Source organism: Sphaerodactylus townsendi, linkage group LG03 (assembly GCF_021028975.2).
Source record: "Sphaerodactylus townsendi isolate TG3544 linkage group LG03, MPM_Stown_v2.3, whole genome shotgun sequence".
Lineage (NCBI taxonomy): Eukaryota > Metazoa > Chordata > Lepidosauria > Squamata > Sphaerodactylidae > Sphaerodactylus > Sphaerodactylus townsendi.
Genome location: NC_059427.1, coordinates 126,046,788 through 126,057,805, shown reverse-complemented (window position 1 = coordinate 126,057,805; position 11,018 = coordinate 126,046,788). Strand labels below are relative to the sequence as shown.

The following is an 11,018-nucleotide window of genomic DNA, read 5'->3' as shown; positions in this document are numbered from 1 at the left end:
CTGCCGGCATCAAAATGACGTTGGCAAATCCCCACACACTAGCACACCCAACCGCCTCGCCCACCCCGAAGCCCTTCGGTATTTCCCCGCGCGCGTTTCCTTCACTTCAATCACACAGGATGTTGAACCGTGGAGAGGCTTTTCCCGCGCGGTGCATGTCGGGATTTGTAGTCCTCTCGAAAGGGGCGGGAGCTCCGCTAGAGGTCATTCCCTCCCTCTGGTGGTTCCCGGCGCGGGGAGGAGCCCGGTCGGTGAGTGGTTGCCTGGAAGGAAACGGGGGCATTTTTGCCGGATGCCTGGGGTCCTGGGATAAGAACTGAGTGGGGAGGGGGGCTGTCATTGTCTTGAAGGGTCCCCTTTTATTGGCCCCAATCCTGCACTGGCCAGAATAGGGGGTAGGTCGGTCGGGCACTACCGGCCGGTCTCCCACCCTGGGTGGCTCTGGCCGTGCGCTGCACCGGGAAGATGGTGGGGCGGTTGCTGTCCCCATTGAATCCTTTTGGCGCGCCTTCCGTGCTGCTCCTGGAGCGGGACTGCAGCTACGTCGAGGGAGCCCTTTGCTGCAGGAAACTTGTGTTCCTTCCCTTTGGGCCTAAAGACCATACAGCACCAGTGACCTCCTTTGCTTTCCCCACCCCGGAAAAATCCAGCAGATGTTGAAATAAAAGGGGAGGGATTAAAATGCATTGTTCTTTTGTACACGGTAATTCATCTGAGATGCATGCTAATATTACCTGTGTAATGACAGTGACAGGGGCAATTATACTTTCCCTCCCATCCCAACCCTCAAATGCACCAATGGCTACAGTGCAGTGGGAGCAGGGAGGTGCCTCATTCCCTTTTCTAGTACTACAGTGGAATGCCTATGGGTGTGAAGGGACAGAACGGCTCCTTGTAGCCAGGCGTGTGTGCCTTGGCACAGAATGTCACCACTTGATGGTGCTGAAAGGTACCATCAAGTCCCAGCTGATTTATGGTGGACCCTCAAGGGGTTTTCAAAGCAAAAGACGTTCAGAGGTGGTTAGCCACTTGCTGCTTCTATGTAGCAACTCTGAATTTCCTTGATGGTCTTCCATCCAAGCACTAACCAGGGCCATCCCTGATTAGCTCCTAACAATCAGACAAAATCAGGCCGAGCCGCCGGACCCATCTTCGTCCGCCCTGCAAGCAGCAGGGCGGGCGCATCCCTTACCCGCGGCCGGCCTGGCCGTGCCGCGGGCCCAGCCTCCTGCCCGCCTCGCTGGTTGCGAGGCTGGTGCTTTCCCGGCGGCCGGCCAGGCCGAGCCGCCGGACCCATCTTCGTCCGCCCTGCAAGCAGCAGGGCGGGCGCATCCCTTCATCAAAATCAGGCTGGCTTGGGTCATCCAGGTTAGAGCCTGTGCAATTCTTAGGCTTTCTTTAATGCTCCTGTTCATCCGGTTTCATTTATAAATATTCCATCCACCTTGTTCTCCAGTTGTGCCCTCTGGGGCTTGGGGTGTTCAGAAAACTGTATCATCAGGCATATTGACTTGCTTAGTGGAAAACCGTGCAAAGGGTTGTTGTTGTTTTTGTTTTGTGTGTGCGTGTAACTTTTTGCAAGACCCAGCAGATGGGCTTTCTCAGCTAAGGCAAGGGTCCTAAATAGGTCTAGGAATTTAGGCATCTGTGGGCCCAACAAAAGTTTTCATTTATATCCCCACCATTCTTCCTAATGGGCACTCAAAGTGGTGCAAGTCATTTTCCTCTCCTCCATTTTTCCTTGCAAGAGCCCTGTTAAGTACATTAGAGTGAGAGCATTTGATTGGTCCAAAGTCACCCAGCAAACTTTAAAGGAAGAGTGGGGATCAAACCATAGTCTCCCAGATCATAGTCTCTGACAGTGTGTTTTCTAAATCAACAGGGTCAGGCAAATGGTGGTACCCATGAAAGGATGTGCATGTAAGACCATTGAAGACGTTTCCAATAAATAGCTATTGTCTCTAATATTGTGGAGCCACACTGATTGTGTAGCTGCTGTAGCCATGGTGCAAGGAGAAATCTGGGAAAGCCATCACCACAAGGGCTTTTGGAAGCACTGCTGTTCTTGCAGAATCTTCCAGGCTGTGTCACTCTGCCTTCTTAAGCAGAACAGGAAAAAGAGTCTTTTATATCTTCAAGCAGAACAGGTTGGACCACAAAAAAGAGGATCCCTTTGACCTAGTGGCAGTTGCTATATTTCCTGGTTTCTGCTTGGGGAGGAGCTAAGTTTTGCCACCTGTCGCAGTTCACAGGCGTGGCATGTCCCCAGAAGCGCCAGCAAGATATGAACTTGGAACAGCCACTAGTGCTGGAAGGGCAGGGAGCCCAGCATAATGGCTACCAAGATAATGTAAACAGCCAGTTTTCTGAGGTGGGAGAATCATTGTAGGTCTGAGGACTCTTATCAGCGGGTGAGAGGTTCAGATTCCTGAGTTTTCAAGAACAAGAATGCTCTCAGGAGGGGGTTTGGGCAACCCAGCTTGAGACAGAAGTTGGGTCTATGGACTTGGCTGCGACCCAGGACTCCTGGATTGTACTTTTAGACTTGGAAAAGAAGGATGACTTCTCCACACACTATTTCAGGTTCCTTCCAGAACTTCCTTTGTGCACCTTTTTGTTTGGGGTTGAAAACTTTCATCAAATTAATTACTAGATTAATCAGCTAAAGCTGTACCCAATTTGTTGTTGGGATGGTATGTTAAGAGCACCCTTGTTTTTAAATTTGCTTCTGCTGTCTTGGACGTTAAATCCAAGGCAGTAGCTGTGCTTGTCTGTTGCAGCAAATGCTTGTGCTGGGATAAAATCTTGTTAGTCTTTACAGTCTCACAGGTCTCTTTTTAATTTAAGTACAAAAGATGTCCTTCCAAGTGAATGATCAGTGTAGAGGCTTGTATGTTTCGTTTTTGACACTTAAAGCAATTAGAAAGGAAACTGTTGATCAGCAAGACTGTTTCAACGATTTGATGCCCTTAACTTTTGAGCGTTCTCTTCTCTTGTGCAATCGGAAGCCAGTTTCCCCCGGCAGGAAGCCTTCTACACATATTGCTTGGACAGACCACAGCCTTCCCTTCTTCACTGTCTGTTCTGCTGCAGAATTTCATGCCCGGCTGCCTGGCTTTCTCCCCTGCTGCTGCACCAATTTCTGTCCTTGATTCCGTTCTCTTTTTAATTAGCATATTCCTTCCACCCTTGACATGAACAAGCATCAGTAATCATATCTGTCCTCTACCTCTCCCCCATCTTAAGAGCTATCCCTCAGACTTGTCCCTATTGACCCTGTTTTTTCTTTCGCAGGTTCCCAGGAACCTCAGGCTCATGCCCGTCCCACTCCGCCCACGCCTGCAATGGGATGAGTCTCTGAGTCCCTTGCGGATTAGCGTGGGCAGCCTCCCAGTGCTGGCGTCCATGACCAAGGCAGCTGACCCCCGTTTCCGCCTCCGCTGGAAGGCCATTGTGGCAACTTCTCTGGCCTTGGCCCTTGTGCTGCTACTTCTTTGCTTCCAGCGTACGCCCTCAGTAAGCAGGCCACTGCCTGCCAACGCTCATAACTGGCGGGTCAGCGTGCTGCCCAGCGAACGGTACAATGACACATACCCTCTGTCACCAGCCCAGCGCATCCCTGAAGGCGTGCGATATCGCATTGGACTCATTGCTGACCTGGACACAAACTCCAAAGCCTCCAGTGAGCATACCTGGTTCAGCTATTTGAAAACAGGTTACCTGATACTGTCAGCCAGTGGGGATCATGTCTCTGTCGAGTGGGACACCAAGGACCATAAACTGGAGTCTCACCTGGCTGAGAAGGGACGCGGCATGGAGCTCTCTGAACTGGTAGTGTTTAATGGCAAGCTGTACGCTGTGGATGATCGCACGGGTGTTGTCTACCAAATCGACGGCACCAATGTGGTACCTTGGGTGATCCTGTCAGATGGGGACGGCAGCATTGGCAAGGGTGAGCTGTTTTTGTGTTGAGGATTGCCTTAACAGCCAGACTGGGTCCCAGTTTTGTTCCAGCTATGGCCGCCTCAAATAATTTGATATTCAGCAAATATGATAGACAAGTGGGGACTCACAAGAAACTTGAGAGAGCAGCTATTCCATTCCCCCCACTTTTGCTTCCTCTCTCGGCCCCCTCCTTCTCTCAGTATCTCACCCCTTCTCCCTCCTGCCACCCCTTTTCTCACCTCCATGCCTGTCACTTTCTCTTTCTGCCCTCCATAATCTTCCCAGCCTCCCATCTACTTCCTCTCCCCTTCCTGCAACAGTGGCGGTGGTGCTCCCAGCTGCCTGTCTGCTCTCCCCTACCCCCTCACCCCCGGCCACAGCAGCAGTGGCAGCAGCGGCTCTTCTGGAATCACAATGGATCTCCCAACTGCAGAGATCAATTCCCCTTAGGGTTGCCAGCTCTAGCCTGGGAGGGGAGCCTTGAGAGAGCGGGAAGCAACCTCAGCAGGGTATAATTCATAAAGCCCAAACTCCAAAGCAGTTGTTTTCTTCGGGGGAACTGAGCTATGTCCTTTGGAGATCCATTGTTATTCTGGGTTATCTTCAGCCCTCCCCTGGAGGTTGGCAACATGGAGGAAATGGCTGCTTTGGAGGGCAGGGTCTGTGTCATTCTGAGATACTTCCCCTCTTCCAACCTCACCATCCCCAGACTCCATCCCTCAAATATCTAGGAATATTTGGAAATAACCTGGAGTTGGCAACCTTGTCTCCTTCCCACCCAGCAGCCAAACTACCTTTATCTACCTTTCTGTCTCAAGCTTTCTGTCTCCCTTTCCTTGCGGCCTGCACCTTCCTTTTTATCCGCACAACAACCCTATGAGGCCAGTTAGGCTGAGAGTGTATGACTGGTCCAAAATCACCCAATGAACTTCCACAGGAAGATGGGGATTTGAATCTGGATCTCTCAAACTCTGCTCTGAAGCTGTACCTGCTACCTGATACCGGCTGCTGCTGAACAGTAGTAGCAAGCAGCCAGGCCTAGTTGAGTCATCTCAGTCAGGTGGTATCAAGTCACCCAGAGGCTGCTGCCAGACCTAGGGTTGCCAACTTCTAGATGGGTGGTGGAGATCCCCTGGAATTACAGCTGAACTCCAGACTTCAGTGATCCCTTGAAGAAAATGAGTTCTTTGGAGGATGGAATCTGTGACATTATACCCCGCTGAGGCTTCTTCCCTTCCCAAACCCTCCTCAGACTTCACCACAAAATCTCCAGAAATTTCCCAACTTGGAGATGACTTCTGTAGTCAAGCCTGGCCCCAATAAATCCTCTCTCAAAGGCCAAAATACACCTGGAAAGGGCTCCTCCCCCTGCCTTTTACTAACAGAAACTGAAGCCCCTAATCTTTGGTCGCCCAGCAACAATCACTTGGGGCATCTATTACTTAAAGCTACAGTGGCTCCTTTTGAGCCCTCAATTTTTTTTAAGATTTCAGATTTTTCTGCAAACCTGGGACCCTTTTCAGGTTGGTTGAAAGGTCTGTCTTGCCCATTCACAGTGCCAGACACCAGATTTAAGTGTCCAAAGATTTGGCCAACTTTGCTATTAGAACAAGATATCTGCCACCATGGAATGACAGCATCCTGTCTTCATGGTTGTTTTACGGTAGGCTACAAGACAAATACAGTAGATTTAGAGTTATGCTGAACTGCTGTTTCATCATGCTTTGTACTGCACCCTGATAGGTAAACATTGCCTGCCAACTCACCTTCTCCACTAAGACACACATGCGGCACTCCTTCATATGAAAGAATTGAGGCAGGCTTTGGTGACGGTGCATACTTTGACTGGAAATGTCACTTTTAAAAGCTTTGCACATCCTGTCTTGTGCCCTGAACTATGCCATGTTTTGCTTAGGTTTTAAGGCTGAATGGCTGGCAGTGAAAGACGAACATCTGTACGTGGGAGGCCTGGGCAAAGATTGGACAACAGCCACAGGTGAAGTTCTCAACCAGAATCCCGAATGGGTGAAAATCATTGGCTACAAAGGTGATGTGACTCATGAGAACTGGGTGGCCAATTACAATGCACTCAGGGCGGCAGCAGGGATTAAACCCCCAGGTAAGCATGATTCTTAGATTTCAAAATGAGCACCTCCTAAACACAATGGGAAATATTCTCAGCAAACGTCCGGAAGTGGCCACAGCAAACAAAGCACTGGGAATTGATGGCAGCTAGAACTACTGCATAGGTCTTGGCAAAGCTGCACAAGAATGTGTTGTGTTGACAGCTCCTTCCTTCATGTGATTCTGCTTCCAAGATGCAGGGTTTATGAAATTTTATATTTTTCATGAGGTTTGGAATAGTTAAATAAAAGAAAGGAAGGCGAGAAGGAGGTGGAATTTGGAAAGGTGGGGAAAAGCAGTGCTTAGACAGTGATGGCAAACCCATGACACGCACATCAAAGGTGACACGACACCAGAGGTGGAGCGAGGAGGAACTGCGCCCTGCTCCCTCACTCTGCCTCTGATGGCCAGGCCGCAGTGCTGTCCGCCCCTGCCCTGGAATGCCCCTGCAATGCCCCACCACACCCCCTCTGTAGCCTGGCCACACCCCCTCCATTGCTCTGCCCAAGATGTCACACCCCACCTGGCCCTGTTGGTGCTAAGCCACTGCACGACACGATGTTTTGAGTGACATGCCAGTGTTCACCAACACCCAACAACTATTCTCCCTGTTTGAGCTTGAGTCATTGTTTGAATTATTTGATGTTTCTTTATATAATACAAAGCATCACACATAATTGGACTGCATTAAAAAATATGTGAAGAATTGTTTCCCCTTTGTGGGGGGGGGGGGGGGGGGGGACACACCAGCAGGATGAAGTTAGACATTTTCCAGATTTTTGACACACTGAGCCCAAAAGGTTCTCCATCACTGGCTAGGATTTTTTTAGAATTCTTGGGTAGCTTTGCCAAGATCCATGCAGCAGTTCTAGCTGCCATGAATTCCCGGTGTTTTGTTTGCTGTGGCCACCTCCTGACTTTTGCTGAAAACATTTCCCATTGTGTTTAGGCCTGCTGCAATTGCACCGCTTTTATTCCTGGCCTGATGGTCACCAATGTCCGCTTTTGTTCCACCTCTCCCAGGTTATTTGATCCACGAGTCTGCCTCCTGGAGTGAAACACTCCAGCGCTGGTTCTTTCTGCCTCGCCGAGCCAGTCATAAACGTTACAACGAACAGGAGGATGAACGACGTGGCACCAATTTACTTCTTAGTTGCGCACCAAACTTTGCCGATATCACTGTGAGCCATATTGGTGATATCACTCCCACCCATGGCTTCTCTTCCTTCAAGTTTGTTCCTGGCACAGATGACCAGATCATTGTGGCACTGAAGTCTGAGGAAGATGCAGGACGTTTGGCAACCTATATCACAGCCTTCACCCTGGATGGCCGTTCCCTACTGCCTGAGACCCGCATTGGTTCTGTCAAATATGAAGGCATTGAGTTTATTTAGTTGAGAGGATGGACATTTTAAGATAGGACAAGTGGACTAGCGGGGGTGGGGGGGGATCTCCCTTGGGCGTCTTCCTCTCCTTGCCAAGAATGATAGGACTAAGAAGTGGCATAATTTTCATCACCATAAAAGCAACTTTCTTACTGCGCGTGTGGCCTGATTGTTTCTGCGCTGACCCCTAGTGGTGCAAGTTGGGTGGTGCCTCTACAGTTTACTTTTCTCTGTATCATGGCATCCTACAAGGGATTTGTCTAGTTTCCTTCTATCTACCCACTTTACTCGTTTGGTGGGTGAGGAGGAATGAACTGTTTGTTCTTCCTACCCAACTCCATCACCTTAAACTTTATTTACTATGATTCACATGTGCCTTTGCTGGGAAGGGGAGGTTTTGGCGCCTGATTCTTCAGCAAGGAGATTATACAGTTACTGAGATTGTCCAATTAAACCCTTCATCCTCCTCACCCCATCCTACAGTTGCCTTGATATTGATTGGACAGGTGCTTCTCTATGATGAGACTGGGTTTCTGATTTGGGAACCGGCCTTCTTGCAGTAGTGAGGGGATAACAGCATAACTGGGCGTTGGTGTATTTTGAGCTAGAGCAGAGGCGTATCTAGGAAAATGGAGCCCGGAGACACAATCTGAATTTTCCACACACACACCCCTCCACAGGCGCCCAGGTTTACTGCCCAGAGCCCAGGTCTACCACCTGGAGCCCATGCCAGCATTCAAGTCTACTGCCCTGAGCTGGTGCCGGCGCCCAGGTCTATGTGCCCCATGTTACCCCATGTCCCATAGGTGGTATGCCCCTGAGCTAGAGTGTTGGTTCGAGGCAAAAAAGATCCCTGAGGCGCTGTGTGCCATCTGTAATATTGAGGCATGATATTCTAGAATGCTGCATGTATTCTCCAGAATGTCACAAACCATCTTTTAGAGTCAGCTCAATGACTCTAAATACTTCAGAAGTTACGTGTTGGAACAATCCATCCTGTATAGGATGGGGGTCATCATTAGAGAGGTCTGTTCATTACCACAGTCCTTTTTTACCTCATAGTTTTTAAAAGGGAGGTTTAGGTTAGGATTCAGAGTCAGGAAGCCAAAATCCTGTAAGAGTGTTACAGTTAGAATAAATGGAATGAGTTTGTTGGACATGTGTGTTCCTCGGTTTCCTTGTGCTATGAGAGGGGCTCTGTGAGCCCTTTTTCCTGGGCAGGTGCATTAACAGCAATCCTAGCATGGTGTATACTTCTCACAATCAGTTATCAATAGCCTTTCCCAATCCAAGAGCCTGTGATAATTGATTGTTCTAATGATTTTTCATTTGAGTCACAAGTCATAACTTTGCATAAGAGGTCCTGACAGGTAAACTTTTGTGTGTGTGTATGAATCTTATAAAGACATTTGGGGGATATCCCAAAAGTACTTTTAATTTGCACCATAGCATACATGACTGAAACCTTTTTTCTCTAGAAGTATGTTCTAATACAAAACAAGTGACATTGTTTTTAGCAGTGCTCTTGAGATGCTCTCATCCTGTACTTTAGGTTTATCTGTACATGACTGTTGAATCAATTTGTATAGGTGTCAAACTCGCGGCCCTCCAGATGTTATGGTCTACAGTTCTCATCATCCCCTGCCAGCATCATGCTGTCCATAACATCTGGAGGGCCGCAAGTTTGACATCTGTGAATTATGGGATGGTGTTTAGAGGATTAGATCGCTAGATGGCACCACCTGGATGTTGCACAGTCTGGTGGTTGTTTCTCAGCTCCTCCAACCTTCCCAGCAAGACCGGGGTGCTGCAGTGTTTACATAAGTTATGTCAAGTCAAATCAAATGTGTTCTACTAGTTTTTACTGTTAAATATCAATAAAATTTAGATGACATTGTAAAATATAAACCCACATTCAGAACAAAAATAAATGAGGTTGGCATTCAAAATTCATAACCATTTTTTTTTGTTTTGGATGGAAAGTGTTACCGTGTCGGTAAAATGGAACAGGACTGACTTCTGTTGCTTCAATTCAACGGAAATCTGATCCGGCAAAAGCGGCCAGGGAGCGGCTACTGTCTACATCTCAGATGTCAGACTGGAAGGCACCGTCAGAGGGGAACTGAGTACCATTTATCCATGATCTCACTCTTGTTGCTTGAGGGTTGTGTTTTGCTTCTGACAACCACAAATGTGAGCACACATTTGAAAGGACAGAAAAAAACCACTACATCCTTTATCCTTTTACTTGGTGTGATGGAAAGATGAGCTAATCTTCATACTCAAGAATCAAGATCTTATGGATCTCTGCTAAAGATCCCCGTGAAGCTGGTTTATGTTCCATAGACCGCTTCTTGTCAATAGGTCTTCAAGATCATATCAGTAAAGGAAAAGCAAGAAAATGCACTAAGCCCCCTCCCACGCTCTGTCTGTACCCTGCCCCTGCTACAGGGTTTGCTCTCCCTTCCAAAGAATGGGAACCTGCTCCCATAGGTGTAACCTGATGTTCTGATCAGTTCCCATTCTGAAAGAATACGGATGATTACTTCTTCAGATCGTCCTTTTGGTACTGCCCCATCACGATCTTAAAGGGCACGACTGGTCATGACATCATCCTGCAACCTTTCCTTGGTCTACAAATGCCATTTTTTGTGCACATAAGAGAGAGGCTGTTCCAGCCACATTTGCAGTTATCATCATGTTTTGTTTTTTGGAGTTCCAGCCTGAGGCTTTTATAACCTGGATTGCTATTCCCTGATTCCTCACAGTTTTAACCATGCTCCTTATCTTCTTTAAAATAAGGGGCTTGTTAATTTTGCTGTTGCCATATGGCCACCAGGTGGCATCAATACAAATGACCATGGTGGTGTATTTCAGTTGAATCACACATTGCTGATTTTAACTATTTTTAACCTGAGCTTGTATGTTTAAGCATTCAAATAAAAAAAAAACCTGTGCTTAGATTTGTATGTATGCATCTGTTACCCACTGCAAAAAACCCTGACATTAGCCACCTTTACCAGGTACAAGTTATGTAGCAAAGGGGGGGTATAGGCGTAGCTACCACGGGGTGGGGTGGGGACTTGCACCCCGGGCAGCCACCGTTGGGGTCACATGGGGGGTGGAAAATCCCACACGCCCCTCCTCCTTCCCCCTTGCCCACCAGAGGCCACTACATGCGCCCCGACCCTGACCCACCAGGCCCTGCCGCCAGCCAGCCTGGGAATTGTGCCTCCCGTCCAGGTTACCTCTCCAGTGACCAAGCACACGCTTGGGCACCTTTTACCTCCGGATGCCATGAAACACTCCCAATCCCGCGGGTTCTTCCTATCAGGACCCATCGGGTCTGCCCTGCGGAAAGCCATTGCAGAGGGATGACCCCCTTCTCTCTCCCCCACCCCTGCACTCATCAACTGGAGGAAGGGGAGGAGTTTCACTTCCACCTGGCTGCAGGAACCACACGCCCCCCTCCTTCCACAAATATCAGAATAAAATTAATATAGTATTTTCCCGGAATTGCAGGGGGAAACAAGCCAGCTCCCCCCCCCCCCCAGCTCAGCCTTA

General features: G+C 48.7%; 1 protein-coding gene across 4 annotated transcripts; it reads left to right on the top strand.

Moving 5' to 3' along the window:
• Positions 1–208: 208 nt before the first annotated feature.
• On the top strand, positions 209–10,417 carry CANT1 (calcium activated nucleotidase 1). Of its 4 annotated transcripts, none has more exons than XM_048490918.1 (4): positions 209–251; positions 3,295–3,952; positions 5,861–6,064; positions 7,093–10,417. In XM_048490918.1, exons 2-4 carry the CDS (start codon positions 3,316–3,318, stop codon positions 7,461–7,463), a joined length of 1,212 nt encoding a protein of 403 aa, XP_048346875.1. In that variant the 5' UTR covers positions 209–251; positions 3,295–3,315; the 3' UTR covers positions 7,464–10,417. The 4 variants fall into 4 exon arrangements, with proteins under 4 accessions (XP_048346875.1, XP_048346876.1, XP_048346874.1 ...); XM_048490919.1 differs by lacking the exon at positions 209–251 and adding an exon at positions 302–703; XM_048490917.1 differs by lacking the exon at positions 209–251 and adding an exon at positions 1,359–2,371.
• Positions 10,418–11,018: the final 601 nt, after the last annotated feature.